General features: G+C 49.7%; 9 protein-coding genes across 9 annotated transcripts; 3 read left to right on the top strand and 6 right to left on the bottom strand.

Annotated features, from left to right (window-relative positions):
* Positions 1-1,917: 1,917 nt before the first annotated feature.
* Positions 1,918-3,814, bottom strand: JR316_0004782 (LON peptidase N-terminal domain and RING finger protein 3; the record flags this gene model as incomplete). The annotated part of the gene is made up of 3 exons (XM_047890546.1): positions 1,918-2,524; positions 2,578-2,805; positions 2,856-3,814. The coding sequence occupies 3 exons, from the start codon at positions 3,812-3,814 to the stop codon at positions 1,918-1,920; spliced, it is 1,794 nt and encodes a 597-aa protein (XP_047750307.1).
* An 89-nt stretch (positions 3,815-3,903) lies between these two features.
* JR316_0004781 (Protein STB2) lies at positions 3,904-8,034 on the top strand (the record flags this gene model as incomplete). The annotated part of the gene is made up of 8 exons (XM_047890545.1): positions 3,904-4,647; positions 4,697-4,792; positions 4,840-5,945; positions 6,000-6,269; positions 6,319-6,368; positions 6,422-7,010; positions 7,063-7,210; positions 7,264-8,034. 8 exons carry the CDS (start codon positions 3,904-3,906, stop codon positions 8,032-8,034), a joined length of 3,774 nt encoding a protein of 1,257 aa, XP_047750306.1.
* Positions 8,035-8,263: 229 nt separating this feature from the next.
* JR316_0004780 (UPF0674 endoplasmic reticulum membrane protein C2G5.01) lies at positions 8,264-9,768 on the bottom strand (the record flags this gene model as incomplete). The annotated part of the gene is made up of 8 exons (XM_047890544.1): positions 8,264-8,326; positions 8,388-8,468; positions 8,535-8,789; positions 8,841-8,944; positions 8,996-9,053; positions 9,105-9,438; positions 9,499-9,595; positions 9,654-9,768. 8 exons carry the CDS (start codon positions 9,766-9,768, stop codon positions 8,264-8,266), a joined length of 1,107 nt encoding a protein of 368 aa, XP_047750305.1.
* A 165-nt stretch (positions 9,769-9,933) lies between these two features.
* Positions 9,934-10,531, top strand: JR316_0004779 (uncharacterized protein; the record flags this gene model as incomplete). Its single annotated transcript, XM_047890543.1, has 3 exons — positions 9,934-9,999; positions 10,063-10,444; positions 10,509-10,531. The coding sequence occupies 3 exons, from the start codon at positions 9,934-9,936 to the stop codon at positions 10,529-10,531; spliced, it is 471 nt and encodes a 156-aa protein (XP_047750304.1).
* A 1,382-nt stretch (positions 10,532-11,913) lies between these two features.
* On the bottom strand, positions 11,914-13,848 carry JR316_0004778 (Glucose-6-phosphate 1-dehydrogenase; the record flags this gene model as incomplete). Its single annotated transcript, XM_047890542.1, has 8 exons — positions 11,914-11,947; positions 12,011-12,153; positions 12,212-12,516; positions 12,573-12,774; positions 12,829-12,905; positions 12,960-13,623; positions 13,674-13,708; positions 13,764-13,848. The coding sequence occupies 8 exons, from the start codon at positions 13,846-13,848 to the stop codon at positions 11,914-11,916; spliced, it is 1,545 nt and encodes a 514-aa protein (XP_047750303.1).
* A 283-nt stretch (positions 13,849-14,131) lies between these two features.
* On the top strand, positions 14,132-14,960 carry JR316_0004777 (THO complex subunit 5-like protein; the record flags this gene model as incomplete). The annotated part of the gene is made up of 4 exons (XM_047890541.1): positions 14,132-14,430; positions 14,493-14,636; positions 14,693-14,807; positions 14,871-14,960. 4 exons carry the CDS (start codon positions 14,132-14,134, stop codon positions 14,958-14,960), a joined length of 648 nt encoding a protein of 215 aa, XP_047750302.1.
* Positions 14,961-15,236: 276 nt separating this feature from the next.
* On the bottom strand, positions 15,237-15,530 carry JR316_0004776 (Ubiquitin-conjugating enzyme E2 8; the record flags this gene model as incomplete). The annotated part of the gene is made up of 2 exons (XM_047890540.1): positions 15,237-15,349; positions 15,404-15,530. The coding sequence occupies 2 exons, from the start codon at positions 15,528-15,530 to the stop codon at positions 15,237-15,239; spliced, it is 240 nt and encodes a 79-aa protein (XP_047750301.1).
* A 1,835-nt stretch (positions 15,531-17,365) lies between these two features.
* On the bottom strand, positions 17,366-18,556 carry JR316_0004775 (uncharacterized protein; the record flags this gene model as incomplete). Its single annotated transcript, XM_047890539.1, has 9 exons — positions 17,366-17,586; positions 17,638-17,793; positions 17,858-17,925; positions 17,980-17,998; positions 18,054-18,118; positions 18,179-18,239; positions 18,301-18,357; positions 18,435-18,455; positions 18,517-18,556. 9 exons carry the CDS (start codon positions 18,554-18,556, stop codon positions 17,366-17,368), a joined length of 708 nt encoding a protein of 235 aa, XP_047750300.1.
* A 533-nt stretch (positions 18,557-19,089) lies between these two features.
* On the bottom strand, positions 19,090-20,482 carry JR316_0004774 (uncharacterized protein; the record flags this gene model as incomplete). The annotated part of the gene is made up of 7 exons (XM_047890538.1): positions 19,090-19,637; positions 19,690-19,758; positions 19,818-19,925; positions 19,981-20,072; positions 20,125-20,185; positions 20,250-20,327; positions 20,383-20,482. 7 exons carry the CDS (start codon positions 20,480-20,482, stop codon positions 19,090-19,092), a joined length of 1,056 nt encoding a protein of 351 aa, XP_047750299.1.
* Between the last annotated feature and the right edge of the window lie 300 nt (positions 20,483-20,782).

Raw genomic sequence — 20,782 nt, 5'->3', positions numbered from 1 at the left:
AAAGCTCACGAGGTTTTTAACATTGGCTTTTGTTCAACGGGATTCATTCTGTGCCTTCCATAGCATCGTTTCAACTACAGACTTCAATCACCTCAATACATAACTCGAACAATCGAGCGCCCAAGACGATATTCGAATAAATGACACTAGGAGAAGGGAGTAACAAGATCTGTCCTTCATTGGATAAATTTGCAATAATGCTCGTTTCAAACCACATGAGCAGGTAAACCATATTCACTGAAAGTGCTTGAGACACAAAAATTTCGCAGTGATGATAAGTTTTCCGAGGCATGAATCGTGTGTACAATAAATACTCTTCCAATTGCATGTCGCGAGTGACCCGTTCCATATGCCAACCCAATGACAAAGGAGCGCTCAAGGAATTCCTGTGGTTCCGAGCGAGCTAGCACGTTCAGCCGGTTTGTCCAAATATGCGGATTGCTACAGCCTGGGCAGAGGGTTCTGAAGCAATGGACGTATCGTGGGCCGTCAGTGGTGTTATGTACGAATTTTAGGCGCACCCTCGCATCTTGGCCGATGTCGGACAGGTGGATATTACAGTGGCGTCAATCGATTATATCCCTCTTTGCAATAAGTTCGGCTGTACTATAGCAGGCATGGAAGCGGTCAGAGAGGCATTTTTTTAAAAGTAAACTTACCTTACGAAAGATAAGCCAGGTTACGGTGGTACTTGACTTATAGGCGTGGATCTTGCCACTGCAAGAGGAGCATTTACATACATATAACGTCTTCCTTGTCTCCAACCACCGGCATCAGGATCGAGGATATTGCATGACAACTTGACGTTTGCTGGATCCCGAAACAGCTTGATTCCTTCATTTTTCTCTTTCAGGCGTCCATGAACGGTTTCCCAAGGGACAGCCACCAGAAATCCGGGTACGTGGATGTTAAAAAAGCAGAGCCAAGTACCAAAGGGGGTTTCAAGGAGCTGTATAAGATATAGACTGGTGGATCTGGTTGTTTTTCTCAAGTCTCCGCTCATACCCATGCGCCGACGTTCCACGGTTCTTCAAAGCCCTGTGCCCACTGTGAGATTGGTACCACACGCGACTCACCATTAAACCAGTACGTTGATGTACAGTAATAGTAACTAGTTGATGTGGTCGAGACCTCAAGGGTTGTTGTCCCACACTCAGTGCCAATGCCAGGCAAAGAAGTTGATGCTGATGCGGTGATACTACGGGATCACATCGCGCTGGGCCAGTGGGGAACAAATCGCCGCTGTAGCCACGACCAACGCCCTGGCAGAACTGGCCGAGTCCGAGAATGGGAACACCGTTAATCGGTAGTTTACGATTGAGCCGAGTATCTCATGGCACTTTTTAAATGCACGCCAGATTTGATGCGAAACAAGACCAATGACATCAGCTCATAGTCTGGACAATTCATCATCCTGCGCTACCATTAATCACGCCCGCCGCCGCCAAGCCTAACCGCGCCGATCGATCGACCGCCCACCCACAGACATAAACAACCGTCAACAACCTTCGCGTCCAATCGACGCGAGCATTAATCAATCCAAATACTAGGTAGATACAACTAGATCCAACTCCCAAAAATGATGATGATAGGAGACTTCTCTCCCAGGTTCCGCGAGTGTAGCAAACTTCCTTGATATGAGTATTAATGATGCCGGTGTATAGAGTGGACTGTGCAGTAGAATCAGCGTACGAGCGGTCGCGAGGAGAAAATCACCTACCCTAGATATCCCAAGAAAAAAAAAAAGAGAGTACAAAAGCAAAGGAGGAGATCGCAAAAAGATCAAGCAAGGCAGATTGTCACAGAATCGTGCATCCATTCGTGAACCACCTGGGACACACGAGGGAAAAGAAAACAACAAACAGTACCATAAAAAAAAAAGACGACCGTAAGTAAAACTCGGTTTACAGAATAACATCACACCCTGCCGGAACCAGAACCCAGACCAGAGGTGGTTGCAACAACTGAACCCGCACCCAAACTCCAAAACACACGAGACACAAAGAACCAAATGACCAACAGCAGCGGGAACAGCAGGGGGACAGGGCCCACAAGCAACCACCTCAGCACCCTCTGCTGGAACACAAAAAGACTTGACGAAGTAGTCGCGTACCAATTGTTATTCAGTTGCTCAATCCAATGGACTGCCAGCAACAGCCTCATGCGGGAGCTCCGGATGGGGAGCATCTTGGCCTTTTCCTCTTCTTCGATGGGTAGAACGTGGGCGACCCAGAATGCGAACAGGGCAGGGTCGGATGGCATGACGAGATATGTGGTTGAGAGACGCTGGACAACCCAAGGGGCGGATCCCCGCTTGATGGATTCTACGAAGGCTTTGCAGGTGGAGATGAGCTCCTCGTTTGTTGGGTATGGTGGAGTGCGGGGAGGGGATATGGATGTGCGAGAGGAAGAGGGAGTTGTGCGACGGCGCGTAGTAGTGGTGGAGGATGGGGAGGGAGTCGGGGAAGGGGGTTCAGGGACGTCGAGAAGGGCGTCGGTCAGTTCATCCGGGTAATCGTCTATCCTGCTTGGAGTGAGCGCGGGGAGAGAGATGAGAGAGGGGGGAATAAACAGCACCTCTCTACCCTGGCGACCATGTAGCCATCGAGTGTACCCCGCTCTAGGATACGAAAGCGCGAGACACCCCAGGTCTCAACCATGCTTCTGCCGTCTGCTAGCATCTGAACGCTGCGTATTTCGAGCATGGTGCCGTAGTTTGTCTCTGGAGAACCAGGCTTTGGAGGCATAACCATTCCGAAAGAGGGACGGGGAGATTCGAGACAACGGCGGAGCATGAGTCGATACCTGATATAGTGTGTGAGGCAATGGGAAAAGGAGGGAACAGGGCGACAAACTTGGGCTCGTAGATGTGAAGGAGGGTTGGGATGCCGGGAAAGGCGAGGGTGCACTGGAATATGGGGGTATTGAGACGTGCATGGCGTTCGTCTTGCTGGATAGATTCTGCGCGCTCGCGATAGAGGAGAGGAAAAGCTCTGAGAACTGGGAGAAATGAGGAGAGATTAGGGTGGAAAGTGAGAAAGAGACAAACTGATAGTAAGCAGCAGCTTGTTGACTGGATGATCGTGAAAATAGGAATGGGGAATGTCGTCTCTACAGATTGGACACTTTGGACTGTGATCGATAGAGCGCTGGATGCACTTTGCGCAGAAAGTCTGGAGAAAGAGAGGTGAGAGGCATATGGGGAGGGAGGAGGGAAACGAACATGTTGACAGGGGGTGGTCACTGGCTGATAGAAAAGAACATAGCATATGTGGCAGGTAAGCTCTTCGAGAAGACGCTTGTCGTACTCTGCGAGGGCGGTGTCGGTTGTGGGGGAGATGAGGGGGACATCGGAGGGGGTGAGACGCTGGCGGAGGGCGGAGGAGCGAAGATGGGAGAGGAGGTCTTCGGAATCGGAGTGTGTATGAGTGTGTTTGCGACGCTTGCGAGGGCGATTGTCCTGGTCGTCGTCGTCGTCGGGAGGAGGGGGATGGAGGGCAGCGAGAGTGCGTGCAGCGAGGGCGGCGAGGCTGGTGAGGACGACATCGGGGCGGCGGGGGATGTCGGGTGTGTTAGGGAGCGGGTGGGTCGGTTGGTGGGGGGGTGGGGCAGGGTGGAAGCGGACGGTAGAGTGCGGGGGGATGCGGGGAGGGGAGTTGGCAGGTGGGTTGGGAGAGCAGACAGGGACGGGGCAGACAGAGAAGGTATGGCGGGAACAGACAGAGTGGCCGCAGAGGAGAGTCGTCGGCTGCTCCTGTGGGCAGAGACAGAACGGACAGACAAGCAGGCCGGCGAGCTCGCTTGGGGACAGCATGCAGTCCCACTCAGTCTTGCCAGTCTATATATACCAACCCGCTCGATGGCGGGGTCAGATCGTTCCGTCACATGACTCTCCTCTCCTCTATGCCCAACCACGACCTCATTCTGCTCGCTCCCCATGCCGTACGTCCGCCGCCCCAGTTTGAGTTTGCCTCTGCCAAGCCCCAGATTCTTCTCCCTCAGTACCAGCTCTATGCGGTTCAGCGCTGGGTCGAGCAGCGCCGCCCCTTTCCCTGTCTTCTCGTCTACACCGCCAACGACGACCACCGCGTTCTCCTCGATGCCCTCGCTCCCGCCACCCCCGCCGTCTGGGACTCTACCCTCGCTCTCCTTCGTGCAGACGGCGCACGCCCAAAGCAGACTCCCCACGGCACCCTCATAGTCACCTCCCTCGCCCACTTTCGCTCAGACTACAACATCGTCCTCGTCCCCGACGGCAACTATGCCACCGTCCAGCACCAGCTCCATGCCAACATCAGTCTTCTCCGCATGGGCTGCAGTCCACGCGCTGCCCTCTCTCTCGAGGACCCCAGCGATGCCACCCGCGAGCGCTTTGTCTCTGCATACAGTCTCCCTGATCCAGATCCCCACAACCCCCAAGCCCCCGCTCCTGGTCCCCGTCCCCGTCCACGACCAGCACTCCGCCATACCGTTCTCGAGCTCGTAAAGCTCATCCAGGCAAGTCTTGCCCTCTTCGGCCTCTACCCCTCCGCCTCCGCCTCTTCCGTTCCCCAGTCTCTTGTTCTCGACGGCCTTTTATGCGACCAGACTGTGCAGGGCATTCGCATATGGACAGCCCGCGTCGGTGCTCCCTGCGTTGGCCTAGAGGTATGCTGTCCGCGCGTCCCCCCATCCCCAGCCAGTTGACCCCATCCAGCCCACAGAGCGCATCGCTGATCCCCTCTTTGTCTCTGCCATTCTCACCCTCGTCCTCTCTGTTCGCAACAAGCTCGCCTATCTCGGCTACTCTTTTGTACGCCAAACTCCATCGTACTACTCTCTTCCGCTCACACCTCTCAGATCCTCCCCAGGGACCCTTTTCTCTACCCGTACGCCTTTTCTCTCGCCATCAGCCACTATATCCAGTCTACTGCCCCCCACCCGCCCCAGAACAACCGCACCTTTTCTACCCCGCATCTTTCTATCCATGTCTCTACCCCACTCATCCCCCCAGCCCCGCCTCCTACCAACTTTCTCTCTGCCTCCGCTGCCTCTGCTGCTGCTGCCGCCACAATTCAGTCGCTTCCCGTTGGCGCAGTTCTTACCCGCGAGCTCGTCGAGTCCATATCCGCTGCATACGACGCCAAGCTCAAGGCAGAGAACAGAAAGGTTCGTCGTGTCATCAAGAACCGTCTCGCTGCAGCAGCCGACAGCGATGGCGCAGCAGACTCGAGCGATATCCTTCTGCGCGACCAGCGCAGGCACACCCTCAGTCTAACTCTTAGTGGAGGTGAAGCCGCCTCCGACCGCTCCCCCGCCCAAGCAGGTCTTGCCGAAGGCAGCTCCAGTGTCCCTTCCATTGGCTCTAGTGGCGGTCAGTTGCTCAGCGGCATAGGGAGCAGTCTCGCCAGGCTCACAACGACCGGCACCACCCATGGCGATCCGGGCGCCGTCATGTCCCCCACCCTCGACCTCCCCGGATTCGTCACCCTCGCCGTTGGCACCGGTGCCTCTTCCTTCTCGCGCAGGGAGAAGCGTGCGAGGAGGAAGAGCAAGGAGCGCGCCCGCCGCGGAGAGAGCATGGACATTGGCACCGGCAGTGCTGCTCTCTATGAGCGCGAGCGCGATCATGTCATAGCGGGCACCATCCGTGCCCTATGGAGCGGTCGTGTGATGGAGCTCGTGCGCATGCGCGAGGATGCAGAGGGCACCTCCGCCGCGCACAGGCTCGGCATGGGCCATGGCGATAGTAGGACTGTCTTGGCGGAACGCGACAAATGGACGAGGCGCGGTCCCGCGAGCGACGGGGAAGAGTCGTGGAAAGAAAAGCGCGGCTACGACGGTCGTTCGACCGAGGAGGAGAGCGATGTATTCAACTCCAACTCGACCTCCATGCCCGGCAGTGTGCATTCGTTTGGCGGTATGTGGGGTGGCCGTGTGCGAGGCAAGTTGGGCACATGGGCTGGGTATGTTGTTTCTCCGTATTCACAACTCGGTCAAAAAATCTGATGCACTGTAAGATTGGCAAAGAAGAAAACCCAAAGTGTTGATTTGAGCCAAACTCCTCCGGCCCTATCTACGCCGTTAAAAGGAAAAGAGAAGGAGAGGGAGCAGCTGTCAGTCTCACCGAATAATCTGGTCCCTGTTAACGCTGGCCCACCCCATCCGCCACCCCGCCTCGTCATTAGTGGTAGCGGCAGCATGAGCAGTCGTCCTTCTGCCAGTCGTAGATCCACGACGACCGGATCCGGCGCACAGTCACCTACACTGCCCCCTATGGTATTTTCAGGGTGAGTATATGGTCACTTTTACAAAATCAAGCTAATATAACATACACAGCGAAGGAGACGACGACGATCTTCTCAGCAGCGGGCAGGTCTCTCCTCTGAGTACGTATTTCTGATCATATTTTTTAAAAAATTGACATTTACCATGAATACAGGCGACTACAGACCAAACCCATTCAATATGCTAAGTAGCGCCTCCAATTCGCACACTCTCGCCTCTGCCGAAGGCTCAACCACAAATCTCGCCGGCATCAGCTCGCAGGAATACGAGCGCACCCTCGCCAAGCTCCTAGCCCAGAAACGGCCCTGGACGGACAGGCGCGTGCCTCAGACCGCGCGCGTCGCGAGCTGGGCGGATCCCTTGTCTGCGTCCACCAAAGACGAGGAAGACGAAGAAGAAGATGAAGCAGATGAAGGAGAGGAGGTAGCAAGCATGCGCAGTTTTGAAAAGCGATATCCGCGCTCGCGCTCGCCTGGTAAGGCCCCGCACCGCCGTGAGCGGGACAGCGAGGCGGAGGAGAGCGATGTCAGTCGCTTGGGACCTTCTTTGAAGCGCAAGGGCAAGGAAAAAGAAAAGGCCAGGTTTCATAGCTTGCTCAGCGTGATGGATGGTGAGGGGATGCTTGTGGAAGAGCCAATGGAACAGTCAGAGTACGAGGACGAAGAGGATGCGTATTCGATGGATGAGGTGGATATAGAGGGTATTTGGAAAAAACGGAGGAGGGCTGGATTTGAACCTCGTCGGTGAGTGCAAATATTTCTTTGAACAATTCAATTCCTAATATATTTTTACCAGGCGACGCAGTTTTCATGACTTGAAAACATTTGAAGGAATAGAAGTGTTGACTCCTGAATGGATGAAAATCGATGTGGACATTTGTGGCCACCTCCTCATCATAAGGCGTCGAGAGGAACATCTTCGGAACGTCATCACTTGTGCAAGGGTAATAGTTTTTATTCCACCCATGAACATAAAGACTAATCATTCCCCCCATAGCTTGTCACACAATCTCTGTCCAAAATCAACCTAGCTCAGCGTCAGCACTACGAAACCCACCTCCCCACGCTCTCCAAGATCGCCGCTGACTCCACCATCCTCAACGATCTCGAAACCGAGCGCCTGCGCTCCCTCAAGATTGTGCAGTCGACCAACACCCTCGAGTACGAGTCCGCCCAATTCCTCGTCGACGACCTTTGGCAGACTGCAGGCCAATCCCGCCGCAAAGTATTCGAGCTCCGCGAAAAGGTTTTCGGCACCGGCGGGCGCCGCCTCCCCGCGGGTGTACACGGCGCGCATGGGCCCTTTAACCGTCTGCAGTGGACGCTTGACGGCCGCTCGCGCGTTGTCGACTACCGCGGCCGTACAGAGAGCGAGGCCGAAGAGGAGAGCCGGCTAGATGAGCTCCCTTCCGTCCTACCCATGGATGCGCCTGCAACGCCGCTGGAAAAGAAGCGCGAGCTGCCGCCAGACGAGGACGAGGGCGACGTGGTAGAGCATCCCGGTATAAAGCCGATGTGGCTTTTGAGGTTCTTTACGAGCTGGGGTGCCAGATGGAGCGTTGCCACGGCTGCTACCTCTGCAGCAGCGACCCCGTCTCCGAGTGGTGCGCTTTCTCCTACCCCCATACAAAAGGAGAATAGTGGCGAGTCTGCACCGCGCAACAACGAAGAGGCCCGCCATCAGTCAAAACCGAATCATGACTCTACTGACCCCGGTGGGGAAAAACCTGAGATGAAAAATACCCTTCCAGAATCTCCGAGCGCCTGAAGCGCATGTGTACAAACATTATATCCAAATGATAACACACTGATATTCATACACTGTGCTAGCAAAGCAAGTCTACATACATCGATATACCATCCCTAAATAAATATATTACCGACAGATAGTGATTGTGCTATATCATACTTAAAAAGTAATGTGTATAGAAAAGCGATAAAACGAATATGTCAAGCAGGGGTTGAATAAACAACCCCTATACACAAGCAAAAGCAAGTTACTTGCGTACGACCTTGCCCTGCGATTTACGCAGGGTGCGCTTGCGCTCTTTTTCAAGTTCCTGCAGAACAAAATGCATAAACAAATGCAGACAGGATGCTACAAGCCTTATTGAACCTCACCTTCTTCTGGTCCGCGGCACTAAGCTTTGCAATACGCTCTTGCTCAGCCTTACGCTTCGCGGCGATTTTGGCGTCCTGGGCCTGAGGGTAAAGATTCGATTGATTGATAAAGGCCTAAGCGAATTGAAAAGTCAAAGAAAAACGTACCTCCTCCTTAGCTTCTTTTTCGGCGTCCTCCTTGAGAGCCTTGTCCATGTCTTCCCGGAACCTTTTCAGTTTGGACTTCGTTTCTGGTCGAAGGCTGATCTTGTTAAGAGAGTCGATGAGCTGGAAGATGGAGTTGACGAGAGGAATGGTCTCCTCGGCATATGAAGAGTCGGCAGATAGAGTCAGAATGACATGCTTTTCGCGCTCTTCTGGGGCAAGAGGTAATACCGGGCGTTCTCGTGGCTGGTCAGTAATCTAGACTAATATTGGTTTTTTACTAAACACTACACTGTAGTATTGACTCACGGAGAGTGAGCGGAAGAAGGGCAGAATTTTGGGATCTTGCAGGACAGAGAGCAATGAGAAATTGCCAAGAGGTTTGAGAAGGTTCTCAGTGACATCCGCAAATTCTATGAAATAAAATCAACTTAGTGCTCGCGTTCAAAGATAGTATTTATTACCAGTCATAACCACAAAGTGGGGCGGAAGAGTGGGGTTTTCACCGGACCTGAGGAAAGTCTGCAGCGTAGATTAGGCGCGCGTACAGTAACCTTAAAAAAATTCACGCACCAAATCCCAACGGTTGTTCTTCACAGAGAGGAGTTCATCTTTGGCTACGACAGCCCATACAAAGTTATCCGCGAGTGCCCCTGGAGCAAGCTTGAAGTCCAGCTGTACATCGTCAACGGGTCGATAGTGCAGGTCTACGAAGGTGCGGCCTAGTTGGAAAACCCATTGGAAGAAATCATGACGTGGCCGTAAAGTAAAGATCGTGTGCAAAGAAGCAACATTGCGCCGTCCGGTAGAAAAGTTGAAGAAGTCGGAGTTTCCGTCCGAGATCAAACCACCCTTTGCTTGTGGCCTCGAAAACTGGCGTTCGTAAGTCGGGAGGTGAACAGCAAGCCTTCTCAGGGGGTATTGTCAATGATCGCGCCTGAATGAAAAGAGACAGCGACAGACGAACCAATTCTTTGCTTTCCTCGCATTCACGGAAGCACCCAGATATCCAAAGAGAACGTAAAACAAAATTCCGACCAAAAGATAAGCTTCAGTCCTGAGCACTGCAAAAAGAATCGAGTTGCTCAGTGAGGGGTACGCGTCGCGAAAACTGGGACATACAGGCTGGCCTGAAGACGAGGGCCTTCCATCTGAGCTCGTAGCCGTCGTAGTGTTCGGGAGTAACAACGGGAGGAGGAGTTATGGACTGGAAAAAGGTATTCAAAAATGAAGCCATTTTGACCTTCGTACGTGAAGGAGTATCGAAAGACAGAGTCAGTTGCTGCTCGGTACGGCAACTGCCGAACGACCAACTTCCCCAGGATTGGCGAGAGTGTTTAGCCTTTCAGTTGATCAGCATCCCGCCATTCAATGCTGGCCCTGCCCGTCTTGATGCTTGACCATGGCCACCACCGCTGCCGTCGCTCCAGATCCTGAGCCTCCAACCTTCCCAATCGATATATCGCCAGTCGGTTTTCTTCTCTTTCCTCTTGTCGTTTTATTCCTCGTCGTTGACATTGACAGTGCTCAGATAACACCTACAGATTATGGTACTTTCGTTACCAGGTCCTTGGCACGCGGAAAGCGAGATAACGATTCCAATTCCATCGACCAGAGAACTTTGCGCAACTGCTTGTCCCTTGCTTCGTCGTTCCTGATGACAGACACAGCCATAGACCCTCGATGCGGGGCAGGCACCTGGTCCACCGGCCTCCTCCGCCTCGTGGACCTGGTCATCGTTCTCCACAGAAGAAATGAGCTCGAACTCGAAACTCTTAACTCTGCATCAAGAGCTTGTTCAGAATGCTGGACGGCAACTGGGAACTGGAGGGGGCTGGCCGAATGTAGGCAGTGTGTACGAGAAGCAGCTGAGAAGCTGAAGAAAATTCTGGATCCTGACAAAACATACAAAGGTGAATTCTGTTTTTAATATCTCTTATTAGATGCTTGCATATAATTTTATTCGTTGGAATGCAGGTGAACGTATATATGCCCCTTGACGTGTATATGCACATTTTGTGATGAATTTTGCTTCCTATTGGGATCTTCCTGCCGTATTACTATTGTATCTGTATGTATTGTATTTGTATATCTAACCGCCATACGGCGGATTCTTTCTTCACTTTCACACAGGGATGGAACTTATGCCCTGATGGAGTACTGCATCCTCGAGTAAATGGTCGTTATCTTTACGGTCGCTCTACAAGGTACTTCGATTTTCATACGTAGGCCCGCCCGGCCATCTATGCTTCGGACACGAGTAAAAGCCATTGTTCCGAAATCATAATAGACATTTCTTTCATAACAGCAGTGGGCGTGCCCCCCTATCCGAGTGGACTTTGTACTGTCGTCATGAGGGTTCAAGGTTGGGTCACTCATGACTTGGATTCTACTGTGCCTTAACTTGACAAGTACTCTGTAATCTCCACATAATATTTTTCAGAACTTCACAGACTAAAACGGATGAAGGCTATGAATTTTAAGTTGGTCTATGCCCCACGAGGTTGATAATACATCGCCAATGCGCTATATCCCCGTTGTTCTCCGGTAGGTATTATCCTTGACATATGAGATTGCCAATACATACAAAATAATCAACAATAGAGGCACTGTTGATCAACGTAGGACACTTAATTTTAGACGTTTTCTACGAGCGCTTAACTACACACTAAAATACCTAAAGAGGAAACTGCCTCAGATTGTGGCGGCTCTCGTCCCATTGTCCCGGTGCCTTTAAAAGTCCTTTCACTAAATGCTCGCTTTTACTGCAAAAAAATGCTGGAAGTCCTAGTGTGGTGACATTTTAAATTAGCTAGGAGTTTGAGGAAGAAATATATTAGAAATTTACTTCAAATGTAATTTATTGATGACTACATACAACCTTGTAAATTCCAGTGTAACCTCAAATTAACGAGGCCTTTCTCTTTCAATAACGCAAGTAAGCGCAGCTATGCTTTATTATCGCTAATCAGCAAGTTTACTCAAACTTTATGCCTCCCCAACTTTCGGCACCTAGCTAAGACTTCAGAACTGGGTAATAATCGGAAGAACCCCTCACCCGTAAACCCGAATGAGACCGCAAGTTACAAATCCACAATTTTCCACTTACGCAATCATATCGATTAAATTTCTGAATAAAATACTCGGGACTAACAGTGGTATAGTGATTCGCAACCTTTGCGTCAACAGTTTAGCGGAAGATCATAAAGGCTTTCTTTTACAATTGCACGCAAGAATATATTAACATTATGCAGGTCAACGTCTCTCAGTACGGCTCGGAAGGTCTCTCAAGAGATCAATGTCGGGTCCGAAGCGACAGGAGCCGAGTTGCAGATGAGATTTTCTAAAGTCATTTACAATTAATTTGATGTTGGGAAGAGGGTTACAGAGCCGCCATGTTTGTCACAGGCCAAAAGCTGTAATAGCAAGACACAAATGAGTTCACCCTATTCCTGTAGAATTTGGAGCAAACGGCTTACTAGGCTTCAGCATTTCTTCTGTATCCATATTTTCCAATAAAGGCATCCAATTCTTTGGGACCTCGCGATCCATATGGGTACTGGACGGGACGTGGGCGGGGCCCTTCCAAGCCTTCTATCCAGTGAAGAATGGGTGTGAAAATCTAATGATGTGGTGGTGTTCGGTAAAATAAATTTGATTAAAATTGTGTTTATACTCACCTTCCAGGCAACGTCAAGTTCATCGTGACGGACAAAATTAGAGTGGTCACCACGAAGAGCATCCAAGATAAGGGCCTCATAGGCTTCGGGTATCTTAGCATCCAAGAAACGTCTCTTATATGTCAAGTCCATCTCTGTAGGAATGGCACGGGTGTGCAGTCCAGGTGTCTTTGAGTTGAGCTTAAGGTAAACAGCTTCGGATGGTTGAATACGAATCACAAGTTCATTGCGAGCAATATCCTTGAAAATTCCCTGGGTGACGTCTTTGAATTGAATGCGGACTTCGACCTTGCTCTCGTTCAGTGCTATCAGGGACATCATTAGCGACCCTGGAAAGAACTATTTAAAGCGTCACACAAACCTTTTCCGGCCTTGAGGATGAAGGGAACTCCTTCCCATCTTGGGTTGTGGATCCACAAGGTTGTCGCGGCAAATGTGGGGCACACAGAGTTGGGAGGTACAGTATCGTCATCGAGGTATCCCGGCTTTCCATTTGCAGCTACGTATTGACCCAGGAGTGTGTCGCTTCTCTCGATCGGAGGAATGCAGCGGAGGACTTTCACCTAATCCCCCATACTGTTCAGGAGTGGATTGAGGCGGTGAAAAGTATCACAGACCTTCTCATCGCGGATGTCCTCAGCGGCAAAAGAAACAGGACGCTCCATAGTCAAGATACTCAATACCTGCAATAAATCTAGAGGCCAAATTAGGATACAAATGCGTCATTTGACAGAAGAACAATACTGACGGTTCTGTAAGACATCACGGATGATTCCGAATTCATCGAAATAGCCTCCACGGCCTTCGGTGCCAAAGGGTTCCTTGAAGGTGATTTGGACGTTGCTGATCGAATTTTTGTCCCATGCAGCGCCCATGGTAATATTAGCGAATCGAAGGACAAGAAGATTCTTGACCATCTCTTTCCCCAGGTAATGATCGATGCGGAAAGTCTCGTCTTCAGTCCAGTATTGCTTGACAGAGCCGAGGAGGGTACGAGCTGACTCGAGATCTTTGCCGAACGGCTTCTCTATGATGATGCGATTGACACCCCCTTTTGCATTGTAACAATGTTCCTTCAAGTTCTTACACACTGGAATGAAGACTGAAGGGGGGAGCGCCAAATAGAAGATACGATTAGCTTCTTTGGATTGGTATTTTGATTCGATTTCCTGGAGATGTGCGTGGAGGTTATCATAAGCGGCACCGTCCTCGTAGTCTCCTGAAACATAGGTGAGAAGTTGCTTGAAAGCTTCGATTGTATTAGCAGTCGATGGTTCGTCGGAGCCTTTGATGTAGGAAGTAGCACGCTTCTCGAAATCTGCTTGGTCCATCTTTGTGCGAGCATAGCCGACGATCTTGCAGTCTCGGGGAAGGAATTGCTGGCGATACAGAGCGAAAAGAGCAGGGAAGGTCTGATTGAAAATATTAATGGCTGGCGAAACTGAGAGAAAGCAAGAGTGACCTTCTTCTTTGCCAAGTCACCCGAGGCCCCAAGTACTGCAGCAGACCCGTTGAGCTCATGGGGGCGTAGCCAACCAAGAGAGCAACTCACCTATAATGATTGTGTTATCTTTGAGCTGATCATGGGCAGTCTCCATGGACGGGATGGTGCCCGACATTGAACGCTCGCGAGGCATGGCTAAGTTGTGTGGGGGAAATGGAACTATAGGTGATGGTGGTTATTGAGAAAGAAGGAAATGGACGGGAAGATATACATACCGGCTATAGAGGGTCAGCCTGGGAGGGGCGATGATGAGTGATGTGGGATAAGGTTATTTTGTGGGTGTAGTCAGCGTAGAAACACAAATCTTATCATACCTCCCAATGAATCTCTCGGCCCGTTCATCATCCATTCCCACGCATGGTCCCCGACGAGCACCGTCCCTCATTTCTCTTCATTGCCGGTCACAACTATCCCACATGCACTCTGACAAGTCGTCCCCTCTGCCCCCCAATCCAGACGATGTCCTTGACCAGCTGCGCAATCTCTGCTCCCCCGCCTTTCTCACACACGACACCGCCGCCATGCACATACGCGCCATGGCCCTCATTGGGCGTCTAAAGTCGCTTTACCGCGCCGCAAACACAGCAACGCGTTGTCGCAAAGAGGAGACCGCAGAGGCCCGTCAGGAGATGGACCAGTCTCATCTGAACCTTCAGAATCTGCTTTATGAAAAGCGCCATCTCGAGAGGGAGATTGAGAAATGTCGCCAATTTGCGTCCGTGTCTTGTCTTTGGGTGCCAGCCGAGATCCTCACTGACGTTCTGTTTCTGTCGCTAGGTCGATATACCAGGATATCCCGCTTTATACTCTCGAAGAATATAACCTACTGGCGCCTGAACAATCTCGCACAGAGGAAATACTTGCCGACGAACATCAGCTTATGCTCAACCGACTGACCTTTGAGCTCGCGGAACGCCAACGGTATTCCCTTTGCATTACCCGTGCTAGCATTGTTCTAATTACTGCTGCCTATAAAGACTAGATCTCAAGAAAAAAGAACTGATGCAGCAAAAGGAAGAGCTTCTCAAAGAGAGTAAAGCCAAATCAACCACAATGGATAGTGTCAAGGCTCATATTGAAACACTCATGAAAGTATGTATTCCTCCTTTGATCGCATTTGACTTTCTCTTGATGTTTGGTCAAACATATTTTTAGACCGCTACCGAAATTCAGAAAAAAGTCGACGAGCTCGTCCAACCAATACCCACACAAGCAGGCGAGGATTCTCGGACTATGTCATTGTAGCACTTGCATCAGTTTTGGTCTCTCATCCACTTTCCATGTATCCATTTTACATTCATAGCTCATTTATTGTACAACCTGTAATTCAAAAACAAAACATCAAAAACCTGGTAAAAGTTAACAACAATGGACGCGGCCTAGCGCGCGGTGGTAAAAATGGTAATACAGCTAGCTAAAGGGATAGTGGCAGTGTGTGGTTCGTAAAATGTCCATGAAGAAACGTAACATCATCCGGTGACCTGGAAAAGATGCGGAGATAAGGAAGGTAAGGTGTCCATTTCACTCGCCATCGCTGATGCTTCCAATGTCGCTCATTTCTTCGTCTTGGTCGTCATCGTCGTTGGTATTAGCGGCGTCGGCAGCCTCCTTGGTTGCATACCTCTGGACATACTCTGGTTTCCAGAAAAATCAACATTCGAGCTTCAATAAATGGTAGTGGCGCGTACCTTTCACTTTCGCATCATATTCTTTAGGGTGTCGCATCAGGAGAGCTGCCGCCTCGCCGTTCAAGGGATCATTAGGGTTTGGGTAGCGCAATAACTGAGGGAGAAATGATTCAAAGATGTTGATCATATCTAAGCATGACAACTTTCAGTGACCCAGATAATGGAAAGCGACTGCACACGACTGACCAAACATCGGTGACCAGGTTTGGTTAATCACATCCAGGCAGACCGAGCCGCTACTACACAACACGTGTTGCTCAGAGTCATAAACAATCAGATAGCGGCAAAACGGCACGAACAGTTCGTCGATATTGGGGTGGAATATCTTGTTCATAAATCCGATGCTGGGCGATTTGAAAGGATATTGGTCAGGGAGTTCGACATGTATCTTCCATACACCACCAGCAAAGGGGGCTGAGCGAAAGCGAAAGCGGCATAGTCAGTCACCCAAGCAAATGCCACAACAACTAGGCGCAAGAAGCCTCACTTTCGGAGGGACCATGAAAGCGGACGTAAAACTCTTGCATATTGTCATTTACGAGAGAGACCTCGTAATCCGACATGAGCCTGACAAACTCTGAGGTGAGCTACATGCTGAATATATGCGCTCAAAGACAGTACATCTTCATGACATCCGTCTCAATGCGGCGCTTGTTAGGATTGGCGTAGATATGAAACAACAATTAGGCTAGAGAGCGACGCGAGCAAATGGCCAGACTTATCATAGTAGAAATCAAAGAAAAGGGCGGTCAGCAGGGGGCAGATGTACAGACAGAGATTACGGAGAGGGTAGGAATGCAAGGAACGGGAGATAAGGTGCGGTCGTCGAGTAAGCAAGGGCAGCAGGAATTAACGATCGGAAACGACCGAAATCACGACCTTTGGAATGCAGCTCTGCCTGCTGGCACCGTATTGTCACCTCCATGCAATTTTCTTCTTTGTCCGTTCTGGACATGATCCGGAATGCCTCGGTATCTCGCATTGCCTCGTGTACTACTCCCACAGCCCTCCAGAAATAATCAGGAGTCGCTCTACTAGAAATACGTGTACTCCTCGTAAATGCAGTAGACATCGTCGTCTGCACACGGATCTCGCCAACGCGGCGAAGCCTGCGATACCTTGGGTAACCCAACCTCTGCAGCAGCAGGAGCGCCACCTCCAATCCCGCCGCCGTTCTGCTTGGTTGTTAACAACTTGTATCCCACAAGGAAAACTGGAATGCACGTCGAATTACTCCTTGGCTGGCATATAGTCAGCAGACGTACCAACCCAAAACAATGCAAATATCCCAATCACTGCCATCTCTTCTTGCGACTGGGTAAGCATCTGGCCATCCCTCTTATGGTGCATCATAATCCTAGCAGTATCACTGTAAGATGGCTCGCTATGCGCCAGCGAAGAGAGCAGCTCACATGAATAAAAGAGCCGAGATGGACAGTATCGCGATTGATGTCTGGGTCAGCTGGAAAGCATCTGTGATACTCTCTAGTTGGTACTGCAGTTCTGTTGTCCTCCAAGCATTCTGGGTCAGGCTCACTGAAAGAGGACAGGAACTTCGTCGCGAAGTGTGCTATAGAGACAACCACAGCAGCTTATTTCGATCGATGAGAGTCAGAAAAATGTGATCAAGGCATTAGAGGCCAACTTCGCTACCTATTGCTGCAGATCTTATAGGGTTGTTGCTGAAAAGAGCCATGGGTGCAATAAAAAGATTCAAAAGATACTGAAGTGTAGAGCTGAGGAAGATATGTACAATAGCAAAAAGAAAAACCCGAGGAACGTACAATATACTACATTACACGAGGTACTGCCATGCTGACCCCATGAGGCCCTGCAAGCGCACAGATAAAACACATAATTCATCATCAAGAAGATCAATTCCCTTCGTGTAAGACCATTATCAGAGCATTTACATCATTGAAAACGTGTAGAGGAATTTCTGAAAAACGTATGCGGGTTTCGCTAAACCGTCGAGATAGGTACTTGAGTGACTGTAGGTGGTGCGCCATTCATTCCAGGTTGAATTATGATAGAATGTCCAGGATTGGGCACAGGCATCCCACCCATTGCCGGGTGGTAGGGGTAACCATAGCCACCTGCAGAAGGAGGAGGATATTGCATCATATTCGGTCCGTAGGTATTGGTGTTATAATATCCAGGCGCTTCTTCAAACCAGGGTAATTCTGCTAGCTCGGTAAGTAATTATACAGAGCAAGGCAGTCAAAAACTCCGACCTCTGATAGGTTCTGACCAAATTTTATGTCTTCCGAATCGCATAGCCTGGTTGACGAGTTGGTGAAGGACGTAGAATGCAATCACAAAAAGAATGAAAAGGGTCCATGAAAATGCCTGTATAACTTTCATTTCATAGCAGAATGCTTGTAGGCTCGCTATAGACGTGATAATTTAGCTGGCGAAGGACATAAGGATGGGAATGTTCAATGGTTTACTTACTTTCCCCATTTTTGGAGGGTGTCTTTTGTCCCGCAACTGCATCACACTGCATCGGTCCAATAACATCTCTTTTTCTCTGAGTTAATATATTATTTCTAGCAATGTCAAGAAACCAAGCTTACGTTGACCAGGCGCCCATTGCTACGCGGCAAACGCATTTTGTAAAGAAAGCTTGTCTTACTGAGATTGTACTCACCCAACCACAGTGTTCCCAGAACAAACAAAACTACAGCCTCCGAGTAGGGTGTCGCCCATTGCAAACTGTAAATAAATTTGAGGTCATATAAGCATAGCACAACACATCGTGAAAGATAAACGAACGTCAGCAAAAAGGTCAGTATAGTAAATGACGATACGACGATGGAGAATATAGTGAAATTCTCTTTAGAATCAACAGATAATCAGTTGAAAAAACTCGTCAAGTTTGTAGTTTTATTACTCACGACGTAAGTGAGGTAGGAATTCGTTTGCGAAATTAGCCCCCAATCCCAACACAACGCCTGGGAATGTAGTCAATCCCATGTTCAGGACAAATGCACTGGCATCTGTGACATCAGCAAACTCGAGCAAGTCATACCTGAGAGTATGATTACAGCAACTGCAAAACAGGATAGGGATCAGATTGGTTCGCCGATAACGTTGGAAGCCATGGAGCGCACCGTAGAATCCCAGTCGATTGTTCCCAAAGCGTACGGTCATGTTGAATTCACCTGCGATCTCCTGGCAATCGTTCAGAGAAACAGTTCAGACTGAAGACGAGGGAAAGGAAAGGATATCTGGGGGGGTATCAGCGGATAAAATGGAGGAACAAGAAGAACCTGTACAGAGCGCTGGATTCTCCTGCGTTCATCTCCGGAAATCCAAGTATGGGTTGGCCTTCAACGGAGTTGGCCAACCGAAGCTTGACATGACGTAAATTAAATCAATACTGCATCAATTACTTGCTGGAGCTCTTTGGTTCGTGCAACCTTAGATATCAATATTATTCTGTAGTAAATTTATAGTATACCATATGTTTGCGCTTTAATTTCGCAGATTACCCTCAAATGAAATGCTACGAAACTAACACAGTTCAATATGTGATCATTCCTATACTACTGCTACTGTACTAATCTACACAATGAGGCGGTTCAGTGTCCGAGCCGTCATCTATATATCCTTTTCCGAGTTGACAATACATAAAAGAAAAAAAAATGCTACAATAAATCTGGGTTTCAATGATGTACATGCCTTTAACGTGTCCCGCGCGTTCTGCTGCTGTATGGATTCAGCATTCCTCCGTTCTCAAGGTCTGCCACGGCTCCACTCCGTGATCTTCCCGAGTCTTGCCGTGTCGGACCTGTGCGCGACCTTCCTGAGTCATGACGCGTCGGATATCTACTGGGTGTTTGGGTCTTCTGAGGTGTTGGGTAGGGGTTTCGTGATGGGTTTGTTTGCGTTTGAGTCTGTGTCATGTACGGATTTCGTGATTGTTCGGGGGGTGTTGGGTAGGGGTTTCGCGGTTGGGAAGGTCGTGTTGATGGGTAGTCGCGGTTCTGATCGCGCTCAGCGCGTCTAGCACTAGCTTTCCTTTCTGGTTTCTCGGTCAATACAGGTTCTCCCATGTAGGCAGAAGCAACAGGTAGAATGCTAGAACTGCTCGTCTTTCCGCGGGTCTGCTGGGTATTTTCGTAGTTGTTGAACCAAGCACAAGATGTGACTGGTCCATGCCACATATGCTCGTCGCCTCTTCTGTGTCTGCGAACTGCGAGAAAAAGCAGCGCAAACAACGCAAAGAGAACTATAGTTGTTATCAGATATAGTTAGATCCAACTATATAAACTTTGGCACACCTAAAATCGCATTCAACAACGCAAAGGTATTCAGTACACGGTACATCGCTTGATATTGCTCCGTATGGACTTTAGGAAGATGTCAGTACTGATCAAGACATGGCTATGGCAAAACATCGGGCACATACATGCAGCAGATGCATCGTCCACAGGTGTCGATTCGGAAACGTCATCCGAAGAAAAGCATTCGACATCCGCTGATTGAGCGTCAGAAGTGGTTAAATAAACACCAAGTACTGTAAGACAGTGTAGTTTAACGGCTGCGCATGCAATTACGACGTACGAACTCACCAAGCCAGAATATCCCAGCCAATCCCAGACAAGCCAATTCTATCTTTGTAGAAATAGGATTCCTTCCCCGAAGGAAAAAGCTGAAAGATGACCTGGCAGATACGTTTGTTAATTTAGATCTTTGAAAAAGGAGTTTAAACTTACAGGACCAGGAAAATAAGCAAGCTCACGGAGCATACGAAGATGGCGAATGGGACAAAACGAGCTACGGTTGAAAAGTCTCGGATGAGCGATGTAAAGAAAATGACCATCTAGAAGACAGTACTTACTGAGGTCCGAAGCAGCCAACACCGACTGAAATTTCCCCGCCATTGCCAGGCATATTACAGTGAAGAGAATGACTGTGCCTGTTGTTCATTGTCAGTGGCCATTGTTCTGCGAACAATGCGAACGGATTCTCACCATAGATGGAATATCGGATGGTGTTGAATAGCTTCATGCGAGCTCTAGAGACAGTAGGTTGACTTGGGCGAGAGGTGTGCTGCTGTGCTGCAGACGCCATGATAAAAGAGTATGCAATTAAAGGCACGAGGCGAACATGAACCCCGGAACAGGGAATGCGTGGTCTGAAGCGTAAGGGGACGTGATGATAAAGGACGATAGACAGAGACCCGGATATCCTGAGCAGACAGCAGACAGACAAGCCAACCAGACAAGCCTCCAGAAAACGCGCGAACAGCGAGGTCGAGAGGAAACCCGAAAGAAAGAGAAAAATTAAGCCCGATGGCCTCAAGAGGCCTCCATGAACGGAGTTATCATGCCTCGAGGCGCACAGCACAGCCACTCATACATTTATTCTTAG

This window comes from Psilocybe cubensis, chromosome 4 (genome assembly GCF_017499595.1).
Source record: "Psilocybe cubensis strain MGC-MH-2018 chromosome 4, whole genome shotgun sequence".
Taxonomy (NCBI): Eukaryota; Fungi; Basidiomycota; class Agaricomycetes; order Agaricales; family Agrocybaceae; genus Psilocybe; species Psilocybe cubensis.
Note: the sequence above shows the minus strand (reverse complement) of the source record. Positions and strands in the feature narration are given on the sequence as shown.